The 21,916-nt window shown below is 44.1% G+C and overlaps 1 protein-coding gene across 3 annotated transcripts in view; it reads left to right on the forward strand.

Annotated features, from left to right (window-relative positions):
- The window catches only part of ZSWIM8 (zinc finger SWIM-type containing 8), a 147,460-nt gene that overhangs the window by 78,388 nt on the left and 47,156 nt on the right, over window positions 1-21,916 (forward strand). For all 3 annotated transcript variants that reach the window (XM_073352871.1, XM_073352872.1, XM_073352873.1), the window contains 3 exons: window positions 9,456-9,628; window positions 16,256-16,363; window positions 21,510-21,591. In XM_073352871.1, coding sequence (XP_073208972.1) covers window positions 9,456-9,628; window positions 16,256-16,363; window positions 21,510-21,591 — 363 coding nt within the window. The remainder of the gene's footprint in view (window positions 1-9,455; window positions 9,629-16,255; window positions 16,364-21,509; window positions 21,592-21,916) is intronic.

Raw genomic sequence — 21,916 nt, forward strand, 5'->3', positions numbered from 1 at the left:
TCCTACAAGCTGAAAAGAGGGACACCTGAATCCAATTAAGAGCTGCCTGAGACCTTTTAAAACCCCTCCTCTGGTGAGAGGAGGAGGAGAGAGAAAGACAAGCTGCTGCCAGGCTAGTGGCAGCAGGGAAATAGGCTTCTCCAGGGTAAGAGGTTGTGCTCCTTCCCATAGGGGAAGCCAAACCTGAGTGTTTGCTCGGGGAAGGACTGACACCCTGGGGCAAGCAACAGGACAACACCCCACCCCGCTGAGGAGGCAGGGAAAAGTATCCCCCTTTGTTTTTGTGTTTGAGAGACTGTTTCCTTTTTGTTTCGTGGAGGGTCACCCCGCAGGCCGACCCCAAGGCCTACCCTGAAAATACAGCCAAAGAGCACAGAAGAGGGAAGACCAACACTGCTCAGAGTGGGGCTGATTTACCCCAGGCCTGCCACAGCCCGAGGGGGAAGTGCTAAGTCTGATGAGACAAAGGACTTACCTTGCCACACAATGTATTTATCATATTCATTGTGGCACTTCTCATTGTTGCCATGTTACAAGGTGGAAAAAAACCCATACTTGAAAACAGTCTGTTCATTTCATTTTGAATGTAAAGAGATACATTCATAATGCAGTAGTGGCAGCAGCACTGACTGCTAGGTGGCATAAATGCTTCCTTTCTAATCCCCTGTTTTCACTTGCTTGTAACTTTCCAAACTTCTTCTTTTCTGAGTCTATGGGACAAATAGAACCTCAGCAACACCAGTCAGCAAAATGGCAACTTTATTGTGAAGAAATAGACGCTATATACATAAGACATCAGTTTAACAACTCTAGTGGTCTGGGTTAAGATGCCTTAGATAGGGCTAAGAAACATTAGTGTGAAGTGTTCTGCCTGTGAGGATCACACCTTCTTCTTAGCTGTCAAATTTGAAAGAAACTTGAGGATTTGGTGTTTAGATATTTGGAATGATCCTCTTTGATGTCAAACTCAAAAAATGCCACATGATCTTCATACTTGTTGACTGAACACTTACGCACTTTCCCTTACAACTAGCTTTCTAGCGCCATTGCATTTTTGCGGGGATGGCAGATCACCTCCAGTTTCTTGTACCTGATTTTGGAAATTATGAATGTATGTGAGTATATAGCTCCTTGTAATGTGCTCTTCTGGGGACGTGTAGAAAAATGGCATAGTGGCAAATATAGGGGTAAAGTGGAGAGTAAGAGGGAGAGAGACAGTTCTTTGTGTTTCTAGAGACTTCTAAAAGGTGACCAGCTCAACCAGGTGTGCAGTGGGCGTGCCTCTCCCCATGCTATCCAGCAGGGAGGGGAGAAATCGCAATTATGATGCAGTGTGATCTTCTAAGCAAACAGATGGGTAAAATAAGATTGATCTCTGAAATGGCTATTGAATGTTGAAGATGCTACAGGAAGTGTTCCTTTCTTCCTCCTCCTTTGCTATTACAACCATTCTCCCCTTTCCAAACTTCTGTAATAGGTCTTTCTTCATACACACGCAAAATGTCACTACGAGCTCTTTACATGAAGGTGTCACCATGTCTGTCCTTTTTCTCTGGAATTCTTCTGATGGTTCTCCTAGCATGCATAAGCTGATTAATTGCTGCAGCTCAGATTTGTGAAATGCTTAATTTTTGTTTCAGAGGGGTAGCCGTGTTAGTCTGTATCAGTAAAAAGATTGAGGAGTACTTGTGGCACTTAGAGACTAACAAATTTGTTAGTCTCTAAGGTGCCACAAGTACTCCTCGTTCTTTTCTTTTTAATTTTTCTTGTCTCCCCTGATATATTTCCTAGAGTAGTGAAGAGACTATTTGCGCTGTAACATCCAAATGTAGAGCATAAATTAGACCTGTAGCTGGTGATGAGCAGTAATTTTGTGGTGGATGCTTCTTTTCGTTTTGATTTTGTTCCACGTTTTTCTGCCAGTTTAGTGATTGGGTGGCATTCAAATGCACTAATCACCCAGATCAGGAGGAGGATTTGAATCCCAGTGCACAGCAGCAATAAAAAAGATAAACAAGGTACTAGCAAGTTTGTATTAGCATAGAGTTTAAGTACCAAGCAAGAGGTACTACACTGTATATGAATTGTTAGAGAATATTGTGTGCAGTGCTTATAGCAGTCTTGTAAATCATTATAAAATGTCAGTAGCCTGGGTGCATCTGCTTGCCCACCCTGAATGTGATGCTTCTGGGAGAATGGTTTTACATACCTGTGCAAAAATACGTTTTTTTTGTCGTCCCAGGTCAGTGAGTGTGTCGGAGTCTCCAAGGCTGAATATTATTATTTTGGAGGTGGTGCAGCAGAAAAGAGCACAGATACTAAGTCTGAGGAATTTAATTGAGGCTACATGAAAGGATTTGGGACTGATACTCATAGCTAAAAAGGGATATGCCCAGGTGACGGCGGTCTTCATGAGACATTTGAAAAGGACTTTGTTAGCCTTTTCCTGCTCCTGGCGTTTAAAATGTCTCAGTGAGTAACCAGTATTTGTAGAAAGAAAAGGAGGACTTGTGGCACCTTAGAGACTAACAAATTTATTTGAGCATAAGCTTTCATGAGCTACAGCTCACTTCATTGGATGCATTCAATGGAAAATATAGTGGGGAGATTTATATACATAGAGAACATGAAACAATGGGTGTTACCATACACACTGTAAGGAGAGTGATCTCTTAAGGTGAGATATTACCAACAGGAGAGCGGCGGGTGGGGGGTGGAGACAACCTTTCATAGTGATAATCAAGGTGGGCCATTTCCAGCTGTTGACAAGAACGTCTGAGGAACGGTGGGGGTGGGGGTGGGGGAATAAACATGGGGAAATAGTTTTACTTTGTGTAACGACCCATCCACTCCCAGGCTCTATTCAAGCCTAAGTTAATGGTATCCAGTTTGCAATTTAATTCCAATTCAGCAGTCTCTTGTTGGAGTCTGTTTTTGAAGTTTTTTTGTTGAAGAATTGCAACTTTTAGGTCTGTAATCGAGTGACCAAAGAGATTGAAGTGTTCTCCAACAAGATCTCTGTCAAGCATTCTTACAACTACAATACCCACCTCCTGAAGTGAAGAAACAGATTGACAGAGCCAGAAGAGTACCCAGAAGTCACCTACTACAGAACAGGCCCAACGAAGAAAATAACCGAACGCCACTAGCCATCACCTTCAGCCCCCAACTAAAACCTCTCCAACGCATCATCAAGGATCTACAACCTATCCTGAAGGACGACCCATCACTCTCACAGATCTTGGGAGACAGGCCAGTCCTTGCTTACAGACAGCCCCCCAACCTGAAGCAAATACTCACCAGCAACCACACAACAGAACCACTAACCCAGGAATCTATCCTTGCAACAAAGCCCGTTGCCAACTGTGTCCACATATCTCTTCAGGGGACACCATCATAGGGCCTAATCACATCAGCTACACTATCAGAGGCTCGTTCAGCTGCACATCTACCAATGTGATATATGCCACCATGCGCCAGCAGTGCCCCTCTGCCATGTACATTGGTCAAACTGGACAGTCTCTACGTAAAAGAATAAATGGACACAAATCAGATGTCAAGAATTATTCAAAAACCAGTTGGAGAACACTTCAATCTCTTTGGTCACTCGATTACAGACCTAAAAGTTGCAATTCTTCAACAAAAAAAACTTCAAAAACAGACTCCAACGAGAGACTGCTGAATTGGAATTAATTTGCAAACTGTATACAATTAACTTAGGCTTGAATAGAGCCTGGGAGTGGATGGGTCATTACACAAAGTAAAACTATTTCCCCATGTTTATTCCCCCGCCCCCCCCCACTGTTCCTCAGACGTTCTTGTCAACTGCTGGAAATGGCCCACCTTCAAAAGGTGTCTCCCCCCCACCTCCCGCTCTCCTGCTGGTTATAGCTCACCTTAAGTGATCACTCTGGTTACAGTATGTATGGTAACACCCATTGTTTCATGTTCTCTATGTATATAAATCTCCCCACTATATTTTCCACTGAATGCATCCGATGAAGTGAGCTGCAGTTCACGAAAGCTTATGCTCAGATAAATTTGTTAGTCTCTAAGGTGCCACAAGTACTCCTTTTCTTTTTGCGAATACAGACTAACACGGCTGCTGCTCTGAAACCTGTCAGTATTTGTAGAGGAAGTTGCCTTATGAAGAGAATGGGTATGCATATAGTAGCTATCCCTGAAGGGTCAGTGAGGTTTTTCCATCCTGCCTGAGAATGTAAATATTAGGGCTGTTGATTAATCGCAGTTAAATCACGTGATTAACTCAAAAAAATTAATCGCAGTTTTAATCTCACTGTTAAACAATAGGATACCAATTGAAATTTATTAAATATTTTTGGATGTTTTTCTACATTTTCAAATATATTGATTTCAATTACAACACAGAATATGAAGTGTACCATGCTCACTTTATATTATTTTTATTACAAATATTTGCACCTTAAAATGATAAAAAAAAAAAAAGAAATCGTATTCTTCAATTCACCACATACAAGTACTGTAGTGCAATTTCTTTATTGTGAAAGTTCAGTTTACAAATATAGGGGTTTTTTTGTTACATAACTACACTCAAAACCAAAACAATGTAAAACTTTAGAACCTACCAGTCCACTCAGTCCTACTTCTTGTTCAGCCAATTGCTAAGAAAAGCAAGGTTGTTTACATTTATGGGAGATACTGCTGCCTACTTCTCTTTTACAATGTCACCATAAAGTGAGTACAGGCATCCGCATGGGATTTTTGTAGCTAGTATTGCAAGGTATTTATGTGCTGGATATGCTAAACATTCATACGTCCCTTCATGCTTCAACCACCATTCCAGAGGACATGCTTCCATGCTGATGACACTCATTAAAAAAATTATGCGTTAATTAAATTTGTGACTGAACTCCTTTGGAGGGGAGAATTGTATGTTTCTGGTTCTGTTTTACCCACATTCTGCCATATATCTCATGTTACAGCAGTCTTGGATGATGACTCGGCACATGTTGTTTCTTTTAAGAACTCTTTCACTGCAGATTTGACAAAACGCAAAGAAGGTACCAAAGTGAGATTTCTAAAGATAGCTACAGCACTCAACCCAAGGCTTAAAAATCTGAAGTACCTTCCAAAATATGAGAGGGACGAGGTGTGGACCATGCTTTCAGAAGTCTTACAAGAGCAAGACTCCAATGCGGAAACTACAGAACCCGAAGCACCAAAAAAGAAAATCAACCTTCTGCTTGAGGCATCTGACTCAGATGATGAAAATGAACATGCTTCAGTCCACACTGCTTTGGATTGTAATTGAGCAGAACCCATCATCAGTATGGATGCATGTCCTCTGGAATGGTGGTTGAAGCATGAAGGGACATATGAATCTTCAGCGCATCTGGCATGTAAATATCTTGCGACACCAGCCACCATGTGAACACCTGTTCTCATGGTAGCTGTGCCATTTGTGTTCACAGTGCCATGTGAACGCCTGTTCTCACTTTCAGGTGACATTCTGAACACAAAGCGGGCAGCATTATCTCTTGCAAATATAAACACACTTGTTTTTCTGAGTGATTGGCTGAACAAGAAATAGGACTGAGTGGACTTGTAGGCGCTAAAGTTTTACATTGTTTTATTTTTGAGTTGAAGTTATGTTAAAAAAAATCTACATTTGTAAGTTGCACTTTCACAATAAAGAGATTGCAACTACAGTACTTGTATAAGGTGAATTGAAAAATACTACTACTCTCTTTTTTACAGTGCAAATATTTGTAATAAAAAATAAATATAAAGTGAGCACTGTACACTTTGTATTCTGACAGGTTTCAGAGTAGCAGCCGTGTTAGTCTGTATCTGCAAAAAGAACAGGAGTACTTGTGGCACCTTAGAGACTAACAAATTTATTAGAGCATAAGCTTTTGTGGGCTACAGTCCACTTCATCGGATGCATAGAATGGAACATATATTATATATACATATATCACACACACATACAGATAAGTTGGAAGTTACCATACAAACTGAGAGAGGCCAATTAGTTAAGATGAGCTATTATCAGTAGGAGAAAAAAACTTTTGTAGTGATAATCTAGATGGCCCATTTAGACAGTTGACAAGAAGGTGTGAGGCTACTTAACTTAAGGAAATAGATTCAATATGTGTAATGACCCAGCCACTCCCAGTGGCTATTCAAACCCAAGTTAATGGTATCTAGTTTACATATTAATTCTCCAACTCAAAGAATATTTCCAACACACCTCTGAACAACATACTAACCCACAGAATCCTTCCTACCAACACTACAAAAAGAAGGATTCTGCTTGGACTCCTCCTGAAGCTCAAAACAAGAGACTGGACTTCTACGTAGATTGCTTCCGTCAACGTGCACGGGCTGAAATTGTGGAAAAGCAGCATCGTTTGCCCCATAACCTCAGCCGTGCTGAACACAATGCCATCAACAGCCTCAGGAGCAACTCTGACATCATAATCAAAAAGGCTGACAAAGGAGGTGCTGTCATCATCATGAATAAGTTGGAATATGAACAAGAAACTGCTAGGCAGCTCTCTAACTCCACATTCTGCAGGCCATTATCCTCTGATCCCACTGAGGATTACCAAAAGAAGCTACACCATCTGCTCAAGAAACTCCCTGAAAAAGCATAGGAACAGATCTATGCAGACACATGCCTAGAACCCCGACCAGGGGTATTCTATCTGCTTCCCAAGATCCATAAACCTGGGAATCCTGGACGCCCCATCATCTCAGGCATTGGCACCCTGGCAGCAGGATTGTCTGGCTATGTGGACTGTCTCCTCAAGCCCTATGCTACCAGCACTCCCAGCTGTCTTCGAGACACCACTGACTTCCTGAGGAAACTACAATGCATCGGTGATCTTCCTGATAACACCATCCTGGCCACTATGGATGTAGAAGCCCTTTACACCAACATTCCACACAAAGATGGACTACAAGCTATCAGGAACAGTATCCCCGATAATGTCACGGCAAACCTGGTGGCTGAACTTTGTGACTTTGTCCTCACCCATAACTATTTCACATTTGGGGACAATGCATACCTTCAAGTCAGCGGCACTGCTATGGGTACCCGCATGGTCCCACAGTATGCTAACATTTTTATGGCTGACTTAGAACAACGCTTCCTCAGCTCTCATCCCCTAACACCCCATCTCTACTTGCGCTACATTGATGACATCTTCATCATCTGGACCCCTGGAAAAGAAGTCCTTGAGGAATTCCACCATGATTTCAACAATTTCCATTCCACCATCAACCTCAGCCTAGACCAATCCACACAAGCGGTCCGTTTCCTGGACACTACTGTGCTAATAGGTGATGGTCACATAAACACCACCCTATACCGGAAACCTACATGCCGCCAGCTTCCATCTAGGACACACCACATGATTATTTGTCTACAGCCAAGCTCTAAGGTACAACCGCATTTGCTCCAATCCCTCAGACAGAGACAAATACCTACAAGATCTCTATCAAGCATTCTTACAACTACAATACCCACCTGCTGAAGTGAAAAAACAGATTGACAGAGCCAGAAGAGTACCCAGAAGTCACCTACTACAGAACAGGCCCAACAAAGAAAATAACAGAATGCCACTAGCTGTCACCTTCAGCCCCCAACTAAAACCTCTCCAACGCATCATCAAAGATTTACAACCTATCCTGAAAAATGATCCCTCACTCTCTCAGATCTTGGGAGACAGACCAGTCCTCGCTTACAGACAGCCCCCCAACCTGAAGCAAATACTCACAAGCAACCACACAGCAGAACCACTAATCCAGGAACCTATCCTTGCAACAAAGCCCGATGCCAACTCTGTCCACATGTTTATTCAAGTGACACCATCATAGGACCTAATCACATTAACCACGCCATCAGGGGCTTGTTCACCTGCTCATCTACCAATATGATATATGCCATCATGTGCTAGCAATGCCCCTCTGCCACGTACATTGGCCAAACCGGATAGTCTCTACGCAAAAGACTAAATGGACACAAATCTGGCATCAGGAATCATAACATTCAAAAATCGGTAGGAGAACACTTCAACCTCACTGGTCACTCAGTAAAAGATTTAAGAGTGGCAATTTTGCAACAGAAAAGCTTCAAAAACAGACTCCAACGCGAAACTACTGAGCTTGAATTAATATGCAAACTAGATACCATTAACTTGGGTTTGAATAGCCACTGGGAGTGGCTGGGTCATTACACATATTGAATCTATTTCCTTAAGTTAAGTAGCCTCACACCTTCTTGTCAACTGTCTAAATGGGCCATCTAGATTATCACTACAAAAGTTTTTTTTCCTACTGATAATAGCTCATCTTAACTAATTGGCCTCTCTCAGTTTGTATGGTAACTTCCAACTTATCTGTATGCGTGTATGATATATGTGTATATATAATATATATGTTCCATTCTATGCATCTGATGAAGTGGGCTGTCGCCCACAAAAGCTTATGCTCTAATAAATTTGTTAGTCTCTAAGGTGCCACAAGTACTCCTGTTCTTTTTATATTCTGTGTTGTAATTGAAATCAATATATTTGAAAATGTAGAAAACATCCAAAAATATTTAAATAAATGGTATTCTATTCTTGTTTAACAATGCGATTAATTGTAATTAATTTTTTTAATCACTTGACAGCCCTAGTAAATATGTAATTGAATTCCTTCTATGTTTTCTCATGGAATAATTAGATTGGTTTCTTTTTAAAAGGGTCACTGTAATTTCTATTTACCATTTATTTTAGTTTCATAGAAGAAGATGCTTTAGTGCCACAGAATACAAGTTATAAAAATAGATATCTACAAAATCACAAGGAGGTGTGGACTTATCTTTACTCCTTCTGGAGCAATAATTCCTGGCTTGTTGAATGTTGGTGGTTTCTGTAGTGGACAAAAGTGCTAATAGGTGCTCATGCATAACAGAGAGCTGCCCCATTTTACTTATTTCAGCATTCTGAAAGTTCATCTGGTTAGAAGATTTTTCTTAGAATCATTTGGTTTGGAAGTAGCATCTTAGGGTTCATCTAGCTCATTCATCTTCAATATAGCAGGACTGAATTAAGTCATCCTAAACCATGCCTAATGCAGGTACGTAGTCCAGCCTTGAACATCTCTGCTGAACAAGGTTCCACAATTTTTGTGCAAGCTTGCCTGGCTTTTCCTTGGCTATAGATTAATCTCTTGCAAGGTGTAGATGGCTTGCTGCTAAAATGTGATATACATCTGACATCAGCCAAATGGGAAGAACCCAGTGCTGGAGACTTAACAAGTTGCTGTCCCAGTGTGATTGCTGTTCTAATAATCAGAAGAACTTTACTGTTTAACATTAAAGTACAATTTTAAAGTGCACATGCACAAGTGTTCCTTTGCATTCTGCACAGTGTCACACACTGATGCGCAGGGGACAGTAACTTTGGCCTATTCTCCAACAGGTTTCCACCTGAGTGCCACAGTGGTACCTCCGCAGATGGTGCCACCAAAAGGTGCATACAACGTGGCCGTGATGTTTGACCGATGCAGGATCACCTCATGCAGCTGTACCTGTGGAGCTGGGGCCAAGTGGTGTGCCCATGTCGTGGCCCTCTGTCTCTTCCGGATACACAATGTAGGCCTTTAAATACAATTCTGTCATTCTCTAGGTATCTTCCTGTAATGATGTAGGGGCTTAAAGCTCCATAACATGACCCTGCTTGCTTCTCTCCAGTGAAGTTATTCTTGACAGTTCCTTATCTAATGGCATGATAGTTGTGAGTCATGCAGCTTTTGAGACTGGAATCTTCGTATGGTAATGCAGGCCCTATGCATTCACAGTTTGAATCTAAAGTTGCAGAATATCTTTTGATACTGTGCATCCCACTGTGACTAGATAGGATATCCCACTCTGCCCTATTTAATTGTTCCCTAGGATTGTGTATTCTTCCTTCAATCTGCAAAGGGTCAGCAGTGGAGTAAATCTTGTGCTGGAAGTCTTTGTAAGCATGGGATTTCTTGGGATTTGAAAGCTGTTGTGCTGTTCAATCATCCTGAGCTGCATTTCAGTCAATCTTGGTCTCCGTATGCACTCACTCATTGAACAGACGGTGCTGCCGAGAGGGAGTCTGCTGCCTGCCAGTCTGACACCCAAAGTGAGAGTCTTGATTTTTTATTAGTGCCAGCCATGTGCATAGCAATGCACAAATATAATGAAGAGGTAGGTACCCCTTGCCCCAAGGTGCTCCAGTTGAAAATGGGCAGAATATAATGTTAAGACACACAAAATATACATGTGGAGGGTCTAGTCTTTTGTTGCAGATTTATCTGCTTAGTGGATTGTTTTTGAGAAGCTTTGCAGAAATACATTTTAAGGAGGGATTTGAGTATAGATTGTGGAATGGAAAAGTAGATTCTGCATTGCCATGGCGCAATTACAGTCCATAGTGGTTTTTAATCAATCCCAGGCCCTCTAAATACATAAAGAGATGCTAATTACCTGTTGAGAAATTCTCTAATAGTTTATCAGTGGTATTTCACAATGGATAATCATCATGAGCTTAAACTGATTCTTGCTGCCTTCAGTCTCCAGGTGGCAGCTGAGTATTTTAAACCCAATTTCTGCTCTCAAATGTTTTCTCCTTTGAAAAGTTGGTGTGGGAGGCTGAGAATAGGCAGCAGCTTTCCTGATTCACAGCATTAGGCAGAAAAAGGTTTGGAGCCCCCTATGCGTATGCCAACACTACAAAATTAGGTCGCATTTACAGAAGTTGGTTTTTTAGAAATCGTTTTTATATAGTCGACTGTGTGTGTCCCCACAGAAAATGCTCTAAGTGCATTAAGTGCATTAACTCGGTGGAGTGCTTCCACAGTACCGAGGCTAGCGTCGACTTCCGGAGTGTTGCACTGTGGGTAGCTATCCCACAGTTCCTGTAGTCTCCGCTGCCCATTGGAATTCTGGGGTTGAGATCCCAATGCCTGTTGGGGCAAAAAACATTGTCGCGAGTGGTTCTGGGTACGTGTCATCAGGACCTCCCTCCCTCCCTCCTTCTGTGAAAGCAACGGCAGACAATCGTTTCGCGCCTTTTTTCCTGAGTTATCTGTGCAGACGCCATACCACGGCAAGCATGGAGCCCGCTCAGCTCACTGTCACCGTATGTCTCCTGGGTGCTGGCAGACGTGATACTGCATTGCTACACAGCAGCAGCAACCCGTTGCCTTGTGGCAGCAGACAGTGCAATAGGCCTGAAAACCATCCTCATCGTGTCCGAGGTGCTCCTGGCCGCCTCGGTAAGGTCAGTCAGGAGCGCCTGGGCAGATATGGGCACAGGGACTAATTTAGGAGTGACTCGACTGGGTCATTCTCTTTAGTCCTGCAGGCAGTCCTATTGTACCATCTTATGGTGAGCAGGCAGGAGACGTGAGGATGGCTAGCAGTCCTATTGCACCATCTTCTGCCGAGCAGCTAGGAGGTGTGGATGGCTTGCAGTCCTACTGCACCGTCTGCTGCCAGCCAAAGATGTAAAAGATAGATGGAGTGGATCAAAACAAGAAATAGACCAGATTTGTTTTGTATTCATTTGCTCCCCCCTCCCTCCCTCCGTGAAATCAACGGCCGACAATCGTTTTGGTGAGGTCTGTCGGGGACACCTTGAAAACTTTAATGGAGATTCAGTCCTCCCTGAAATACCAGAGGGAGGGATAGCTTGGTGGGTTGAGCATTGGCCTGCTAAACCCAGGGTTTTGAGTTCAATCCTTGAGGGGGCCATTCTGTGTGACAGTTGTTTTTGTTTCTCCTTGATGTAAAGCCACCCCCTTTGTTGATTTTAATTCCCTGTAAGCCAACCCTGTAAGCCATGTCGTCAGTCGCCCCTCGCTCCGTCAGAGCAACAGCGGATGATCGTTCCGTGCCTTTTTTCTATGCAGACCCCATACCACGGCAAGCATGGAACCCACTCAGATCACTTTGGCAATTAGGAGCACGTTAAACACCACACGCATTAGCCAGCAGTATATGCAGCACCAGAACCTGGCAAAGCGAAACCGGGCGAGTAGGCGACGTCAGCGCAATGACGAGAGTGATGAGGACATGGACACAGACTTCTCTCAAACCATGGGCCCTGGCAGTGCGGGCATCATGGTGCTAATGGGGCAGGTTCATGCTGTGGAACACCGATTCTGGGCCTGGGAAACAAGCACAGACTGGTGGGACCACATAGTGTTGCAAGTCTGGGACAATTCCCAGTGGCTGCGAAACTTTCGCATGCGAAAGTGCACTTTCATGGAACTTTGTGACTTGCTTTCCCCTGCCCTGAAGCAAGAGAATACCAAGATGAGAGCAGCCCTCACAGTTGAGAAGCGAGTGGCGATAGCCCTGTGGAAGCTTGCAACGCCAGACAGCTACCGGTCAGTTGGGAATCAATTTGGAGTGGGCAAATCTACTGTGGAGGCTGCTGTGATGCAAGTAGCTCACGCAATCAAAGATCTGCTGATATCAAGGGTAGTGACCCTGGGAAATGTGCAGGTTATAGTGGATGGCTTTGCTGCAGTGGGATTCCCTAACTGTGGTGGGGCCATAGACGGAACCCATATCCCTATCCTGGCACTGGAGCACCAAGCCAGCGAGTACATAAACCACAAGGGGTACTTTTCAATAGTGCTGCAAGCTCTGGTGGATCACAAGGGACGTTTCACCAACATCAACGTGGGATGGCCGGGAAAGGTACATGATGCTCTCATCTTCAGGAACTCTGGTCTGTTTCAAAAGCTGCAGGAAGGGACTTTCTTCCCAGACCAGAAAATAACTGTTGGGGATGTTGAAATGCCTATAGTTATCCTTGGGGACCCAGCCTACCCCTTAATGCCATGGCTCATGAAGCCATACACAGGCAGCCTGGACAGTAGTCAGGAGCTGTTCAACTACAGGCTGAGCAAGTGCAGAATGGTGGTAGAATGTGCATTTGGACATTTAAAAGCGCGCTGGTGCAGTTTACTGACTCAGTTAGGCCTCAGCGAAACCAATATTCCCATTGTTATTACTGCTTGCTGTGCGCTCCACAATATGTATGAGAGTAAGGGGGAGACATTTATGGCGGGGTGGGAGGTTGAGGCAAATTGCCTGGCTGCTGGTTACGTGCAGCCAGACACCAGGGCGGTTAGAAGAGCACAGGAGGGCGTGGTGCGCATCAGAGAAGCTTTGAAAACCAGTTTCATGACTGGCCAGGCTACGGTGTGAAAGTTCTGTTTGTTTCTCCTTGATGAAACCCCCCGCCTCTTGGTTCACTCTACTTCCCTGTAAGCTAACCACCCTCCCCTCCTCCCTTCGATCACCACTTTCAGAGGCAATAAAATCATTGTTGCTTCACATTCATGCATTCTTTATTCATTCATCACACAAATAGGGGGATAACTGCCAAGGTAGCCAGGAGGGGTGGTGGAGGAGGGAAGGACAAGGCCACACAGCACTTTAACAATTTAAAACTTTAAAACTTACTGAATGCTAGCCTTCTGTTTCTTGGGCAATCCTCTGGGGTGGAGTGGCTGAAGGCCCCCGCACCGCGTGCTTGGGCGTCTGGGTGAGGAGGCTATGGAACTTGGGGAGGAGGTCAGTTGGTTACACAGGGGCTGTAGCGGCAGTCTGTGCTCCATCTGCCTTTCCTGCAGCTCACCCATATGCTGGAGCATATTAGTTTGATCCTCCAGCAGCCTCAGCATTGAATCCTGCCTCCTCTCATCACGCTGCCACCACCTTTCAGCTTCAACCCTCTCCACAGCCCTCCACCTCTCCTCCCGGTCATTTTGTGCTTTCCTGCTCTCTGACATTGTCTGCCTCCACACATTCATCTGTGCTCTGTCAGTGTGGGAGGACAGCATAAGCTCAGAGAACATTTCAAATGTGAGTGCGTTCTTTTCTCCTTCTGATCTTCAGTAGCCTCTGGGAGGGAGAAGATCCTGTGATTCTTGAAACACATGCAGCTGGTGGAGAAAAAAAAAGGGACAGTGGTATTTAAAAAGACACATTTTATAGAACAATGGGTACACTCTTTCATGGTAAACCTTGCTATTAACATTACATACATAGCACATGTGCTTTCGTTACAAGGTTGCATTTTGCCTCCCCACCCCATCACGTGGCTAGCCCCTCAACCCTCCCCCCTCTACGTGGCTAACAGCAGGGAACATTTCTGTTCAGCCACAGGCAAACCGCCCAGCAGGAATGGGCACCTCTGAATGTCCCCTTAAGAAAAGCACCCTATTTCAACCAGGTGACCATGAATGATATCACTCTCCTGAGGATAACACAGAGAGATAAAGAACGGATGTTGTTTGAATGCCAGCAAACATACACTGCAATGCTTTGTTTTACAATGATTCCCGAGTACGTGCTACTGGACTGGAGTGGTAGTGTGTCCTACCATGGTGGATGGAATAAGGCTGCCCTCCCCAGAAACCTTTTGCAAAGGCTTTGGGAGTATATCCAGGAGAGCCACAAATGCATCATTAAACATGCTTGCTTTTAAACCAAGTATAGTATTTTAAAAGGTACATTCACCAGAGGTCCCTTCTCCCCCTGGCAGGTCCAGGAGGCAGCCTTGGGTGGGTTCAGGGGGTACTGGGTCCAGGTCCAGGGTGAGAAACAGTTCCTGGCTGTCGGGAAAACCGGTATCTCCGCTTGCTTGCTGTGAGCTATCTACAACCTCATCATCATCATCTTCTTCATCCCCAAAACCTGCTTTCGCGTTGCCTCCATCTCCACTGAAGGAGTCAAACAACACGGCTGGGGTGGTGGTGGCTGAACCCCTAAAATGGTATGCAGCTCATCATAGAAGCGGCATGTTTGGGGCTCTGACCTGGAGCAGCCATTTGCCTCTCTGTTTTTCTGGTAGGCTTGCCTCAGCTCCTTAAGTTTCACGCGGCACTGCTTTGGGTCCCTGTTATAGCCTTTGTCCTTCATGCCCTGGGAGATTTTGACAAATGTTTTGGTATTTCGAAAACTGGAATGGAGTTCTGATAGCACGGATTCCTCTCCCCACACAGCAATCAGATCCCGTACCTCCCGTTCGGTCCACGCTGGAGCTCTTTTGCGATTCTGGGACTCCATCATGGTCACCTCTGCTGATGAGCTCTGCATGGTCACCTCTGCTGATGAGCTCTGCACTCACCTGCCGCTTGCCACGTTGGCCAAACAGGAAATTGAAATTCAAAAGTTCCTGTCTACCTGGCCAGTGCCTCTGAGTTGAGAGTGCTGTCCAGAGCAGTCACAATGGAGCACTCTGGCATAGCTCCCGGAGGCCAATACCTTCTAATTGCATCCACAGTATCCCAAATTCGACCCGGCAAGGCCGATTTCAGGGCTAATCCCCTTGTCAAGGGTGGAGTAAGAAAATCGATTTTAAGAGCCCTTTAAGTCGAAAAAAGGGCTTCGTCAAGTGGACGGGTGCAGGGTTAAATCGATTTTACACTGCTAAATTTGACCTCAACTCCTAGTGTAGACCAGGGCTATGTGACAAAAGCAAACAAGCATCTCTTCCATCAGAAAGGTTTTGCTTATTATTGAGAGCATCGTGTTGTTTGCATATACTGAGTGCAAAAAGGAAGCTATATGTAAAGGGTATTGCTATATGCAGACATACCCAGATTCAGAACTATACCAATTGTCAATGCTATCTTACTCATTGAAATGCTCTCACTTTATTCCAGTTTACATTTAGGTGGCTTCTGCTGGGAGATTGTGAAAGAATTTATGGAATTGGCTTTTGCTGTGTCTCTAATCTATTTCTTAAAAAGCCTGTAATGAAGTGAAACTGAATTTAGCATTAGAATGAATAAGCATCTAACAGTGTAAGTGGAATGAGTGGTGATCCACAGAGCTGTTTCCTTTGCCAAAAGCTAAAAAAGAATGGCCTGTTTTAGAGGTTTGTTTGTGAATTCTTTGCCAGTGTTTGTGGAACTGCTAGTAACAACAGAGCTTATTCCCAGCTGTTAGCAGAATTTCCATGACAAGGGATCCTTTTTTTAAAAACAGGTTGTATAAAACTAAGTCCTAGATGGTTTGAGTTTAGGCTACAATATTGTCTTATATGATTACAAGGAAAATCCATATTCACATAGAGCCAGGAACCTGTGCTACGAACCTGCTAGAAACACCTGTGCTTAAACATGGCTGTTACTAGCACTGATTCAGTCATCGGTTGGACAGGGCTTAGTTCTGTCCGACCTTGTTGACAGTAGTACTCTTACATCTCCTCTCTTCTCTCTCCAGGCATCTGCAGTATGCTTGCGAGCACCTGTTTCAGAGTCCTTGTCTCGGCTGCAGAGAGATCAGCTACAGAAATTTGCTCAGTACCTGATCAGTGAACTCCCACAACAGGTAAGTGGAGACAATCCTATAGAATCATAGAATATCAGGGTTGGAAGGGACCTCAGGAGGTCATCTAGTCCAACCCCTGCTCAAAGCAGGACCGATCCCCAATTAAATCATCCAGCCAGGGCTTTGTCAAGCCTGACCTTAAAAACTTCTAAGGAAGGAGATTACCACCTCCCTAGGTAACGCATTCCAGTGTTTCACCACCCTCCTAGTTTTTCCTAATATCCAACCTAAATCTCCCCCACTGCAACTTGAGACCATTATTCCTTGTTCTGTCATCTGCTACCACTCAGAACAGTCTAGAGCCATCCTCTTTGGAACCCCCTTTCAGGTAGATGAAAGCAGCTATCAAATCCCCCCTCATTCTTCTCTTCTGTAGACTAAACATCCCCAGTTCCCTCAGCCTCTCCTCATAAGTTATGTGTTCCAGTCCCCTAATCATGTTTGTTGCCCTCCGCTGGACTCTTTCTAATTTTTCCACATCCTTCTTGTAGCGTGGGGCCCAAAAGTGGACACAGTACTCCAGATGAGGCCTCACCAGTGTTGAATAGAGGGGAACGATCACGTCCCTCAGTCTGCTGGCAATGCCCCTACTTATACATCCCAAAATGCCATTGACCTTCTTGGCAACAAGGGCACGCAGTTGACTCATATCCAGCTTCTCATCCACTGTAACCCCTAGGTCCTTTTCTGCAGAACTGCTGCCGAGCCATTCGGTCCCTAGTCTGTAGCGGTGCATTGGATTCTTCCGTCCTAAGTGCAGGACTCTGGCAATGTCTTCGCCCCTTATCGCACCCCTTCCTACTCCATATCAGACTCTACCCCTGTTCCCTACTATCCCCGTTCTGTGTCATCCCCTCATTGACTCTCAAGTTGCAGTGGGGGAGGTTTAGATTGGATATTAGGAAAAACTTTTTCACTAAGAGGGTGGTGAAACACTGGAATGCGTTACCTAGGGAGGTGGTAGAATCTCCTTCCTTAGAGGTTTTTAAGGTCAGGCTTGACAAAGCCCTGGCTGGGATGATTTAACTGGGAATTGGTCCTGCTTTGAGCAGGGGGTTGGACTAGATGACCTTCTGGGGTCCCTTCCAACCCTGATATTCTATGATTCTAACCCTGTTAAACTGAGATCCTTCTGGGTTGCTTTGATCTCTCTGTGTAATGTTTTCCTTCCCAAACAGCCAATTACTGTTCCTGATCACTTTCTAATAACTGGGGAGGCTTTCTTTTGTTGTTTACCACATGGTTTAATAGTTATTTGTTGTCAAGTAAAAGATTAGAAATGTGCCCTAAAAGGGGAGAGGAGAGTGATGCTTAGTCATCTCAAGAAATTGGATATCACCTGGGCATAAACAGGTGTGTAGCTCATGGTTATGAAGATCATACATCTGCCAAAACAAAAGAAATTAACAAGGGGGAAGGGCATAGTGTTCAAAGTACAATTCAGTGTTTGGTTGCCACTTTATTGTGTATGAATTTAGTGCTGATGAAAGCAGCATGATTTGACAGTCCTGAGAACTGTCTACAGAACATATATAGCATGGCCAGCGGCAGTGAAGGATTCCCCACCATGCCTCACCAGTGTTTCAACCCTAATCTAAAGAGGCCACCCCACCTGTAAGGGTGAAAGGATAGTTCAGTTTCTGACTCTGAGCTGTTCAATCTTGCCATCTCTGCTGAGGCTTGCAAAGCAGAGGGACAGCTATGATGGGCTTTATGATGTGGATATCACAGTACTTTCAGACGGGCTGCTGAACAGTCATTGGATCATACTAACTTTTGGTCTCTACCAACCTGGGCTGCATGCAAACCAGTGAGGATGAGATGTAAGGTTTTTACTTAAGCTGGCGTTTCTTAACCAGTGGGTCAGGAGCTGAGAAGGGTTGAAAATTTTAGCACAGTTGGCAAAGAAAATCTCACTCCCCCACACACCCTGACCCTTCAAGGCCAAGTGTTATCTGTCTGACTCTTGAAACACGCACAAATTATATAGGCTTGTTGTTGGTGATATATTTTTTTTTTATTCTTACTTTTACAGTAAATGTAAGGAGGTCTTGAAAAGTTTGAACTGAGAGTAAGGGGTTGCTAATCTGGAAAAGTTGAGCAACACTGGCCTAAGCCACTCAATCCCCCTGCTTCCTCTATATTTATTTGAATTTATGTGCATTCAGTGCACAGTGGGTGCACAGCTTATTTCCACTAGGGGTTAGGATACTGTTAAAATGTGCACAAAGCCCCTTTAGTAACTCATTGTTCTTATTAAAGTTCTATGTAAGTAAGACTGCAACCACCAAAAGTATTAAACTGCTTAGGAGCAGAAAATAGAGCAATCACATCAATGTAAAGACAATAACATACAGGTACTGTCTCTTTGCTGTAGATAGACCGTGAACCAGTACCAGTTACATTTCTTCCTGCTGGTGTATGTAAGAGAACCAGCCTTTCTCGCCCCCTCCAGATTTTGTGGATTTAGGTATTTGGGCAGTGATTAGAAAAAGGCATCCGGAAACACGAGTAGTGCTGCTGGCAGTTGTTCCTTAGCAATGAATGAGCTGGTATAAGGGAAGGTGTATTATCTCCTTCAATAGTGCATGCCCGCTGTGACCCCAAGAACAGCTGGATGATTAAATTATTACCATTTTACCAGATGATCTGATCGGATGTTGCCCAACAGGAAAGTTTTAGGCGTTATTGGAAAATCTATCTTAATCTGTTTAATATAATCTTGGATCATTTTCACTTCCCAAAGGGCCTTTGATAAGGGAGGGAATGCCCCAAACTCATCCCGCAGCCCTCAGAGTGTTGGGGATCAAGGTGTCTTGGGTGTGGCTGCTTGTGAGGACTTTGTGTATACAATGTAAAGCATTGGTTCTGTGAACCACTGGTGGTCCACAGAGAGCTGGAGTGTCACATGAGGTGGCTTTTTCCACTTATTTCCAGTTGATGAAATATTGCCACAGAGAAGCTATTCACTCACAAATGTGGAGGGGAAGTGGTCCACTGGCGCATGAATGTAACGGGTGGAGTTCTTGAGATAATGTCTGTGCTGTGAAAAAAGAAAGCACTGATGTCAATCATTTGGAACTTGTTACCCAGTTCTCCTTCTGAGGGCTACCTGCACTGGGGAACCCAGTCTCCCTATTTCAATTAAGCACACAAGTTCGTTTGGCTGAGACATTGCTCCCTCAGGCACTTGTTTCGTGTAGTGAGTATTCCCTTCCTGCTGCAATTCCTCAGTGCTGCAGCCTTCAATGTGTGAGGTTGTCTTAGCAAGTGATTTCTCACCTCTCTACATCTTGCAAAATATAGTAATGGGAAAGCTGCAAGAGCCACCTAATGCCTAGCCTGTTTCTCCAGGTGCCTCATAGACACGAAATGCCCCCACTGAACAGTTGTGGTTATTGTTTTCCTTCAGTCTGTTTATAAGTGAAGATTGGCCCATATCATTCACAAATTTCTTACTATGTAGGAGGATGTGCAGTGTTTTATGCTTTAGTCTCAGGTACACGATCATGTTTACCCCAACATTTTGCTGTGCAAAGTGGGGGTATGTTGAGAGTGGAGGCCTGTCTTTGACCCTCTGTTGTATCACTCTTAAGTTTGAGCTATCTTCATAATCCATTGTGCTCATTGTGAGCATGAATCCTGGTAGCAAATGGATCCAAAACTGCAGCCCTATACTAGTTTGAAAATCAGGAAAGCCAGCCTTCCTCCCTGCATTGTGGCTCCTAGGAAGGCTGGACTAAACCTAGGTTTTAAAGCTCCAAATCACCTGGAGACAGTGCTATTCAGCTTCTTAGGGAATGACTTGGGGATAAGAAATGGAAACACATATAGTGGGTACAAGAAAATGGTGGTGGTGGCCTCTCAACTGCAGCCACTCAAAAGAGAAGCTTGGAATTTTACTGCTGTCTCCCATTCTCCCCCAGAAGGTTTGATAAGCCACTCCTTTCCGTGTTGCTTTGGTTTACCTGTTAGGATGCAAACTCTATGATGCAAACTTTGCATAAAGGTTTACATTAAGAAGAAAGGTGAAAAAGTGGAATGACTAGGGTTATACTATGGTATCAGCAATAGTGCATGGCGTTCCCTCCACTCTCCTGTTTTTTGAAAGGGCTATTACATGTGTCCAGCATGCAAGAACCTCTGGGTTGAAAACTAGGAAAGGAGCCCTGTCAGGGTTCCCTCCCCACTCTGAACTCTAGGGTACGGATGTAGGGACCCGCATGAAAGACCCCCCCCAAGCTTATTTCTACCAGCTTAGGTTAAAACTTCCCGAAGGCACGAAGTCTTTGCCCTTGGATTAGATAAAACGCTGCCACCACCAAGTGATCTAACAAACAACTAGGGAAAGGACGACTTGGAGTTCCTATTTCCCCAAAATATCCCCCCAAGCCATTGCAACCCCTTTCCTGGGGAGGCTTGAGAATAAACAAGATGATCACAAACCAGCCTTGGATTTTTAAGACCCAAAAAACCCAGTCAGATTCTTAAAAAACAGAACTTTATTAGAAGAACAAAAAAAGATAAGAGAACAACTCTGTAAGATCAGAATGGAAGATAATCTTACAGGCAGTCAGATTCAAAACACAGAGAATCCCTCGAGGCAAAACCTTAAGTTACAAAAAGACACAAAAACAGAAATACACATTTCCTCCAGCACAGCAAATTTCACAAGCCAGAACAAAGAGAACCTAACACATTTTCTAGCTAGGTTACTTACTAACTTTACAGGAGTTGATTTGCATCCTTGATCTGTTCCCGGCAAAGGTATCACACAGACAGACAAAAGCCTCCCCCTCCCCCGCCCTCCAGATTTGAAAGTATCTTGTCCCCTCATTGGTCATTTTGGGTCAGGTGTCAGCAGGGTTACCTGAGCTTCTTAACCCTTTACAGGTGAAAGGACTTTGCCTCTGGCCAGGAGGGATTTTATAGCACTGTATACAGAAAAGTGGTTACCCTTCCCTTTATATTTATGACAAGCCCTAAAGGGTAACCTGGATTTAAGTGTTTTTAAACTGCTCTGACAAGCCAACAGTTCCTCAGTAACAATAATGAAAATCAGAGTAGCTTCTTGGTTTGTTATGACAAGGCAAGACATGCAGATTTACTTTCAAGTCACATTCAATATGTTTCTCTTGTGTTTTAGATTCTTCCTACTGCTCAGCGCCTACTGGATGAGCTGCTGTCTTCTCAGTCCACTGCCATCAACACAGTGTGTGGAGCCCCAGGTAATTTGGATAGTTTTTCTCTGATTTGATTCTCTGTTATCTGCCTCAAGGATGGGAGCAGATATTTCTCCGTTGGGTGATGTTACTAAATTACTGGGACACTGCTCCTGAGATTGCTGTGGGAAGACAAGGAAAGGGGATAAGTATAAGGATATGTGTAAACAGAGTTACTGGAGGGAACTGCTGGTGCTGCAGACTGATGAGAAGGCATGGTGTGGAATCTTTAGATACTGCACAGCTTGGCTATTTTCAGTGGAAGATACTTTCCATTAACCCATTGTGCAATGACTGCAATATGTTTCCAGGCCACATGAACAGTTCTGAG

This window comes from Lepidochelys kempii, chromosome 7 (assembly GCF_965140265.1).
Source record: "Lepidochelys kempii isolate rLepKem1 chromosome 7, rLepKem1.hap2, whole genome shotgun sequence".
NCBI lineage: Eukaryota > Metazoa > Chordata > Testudines > Cheloniidae > Lepidochelys > Lepidochelys kempii.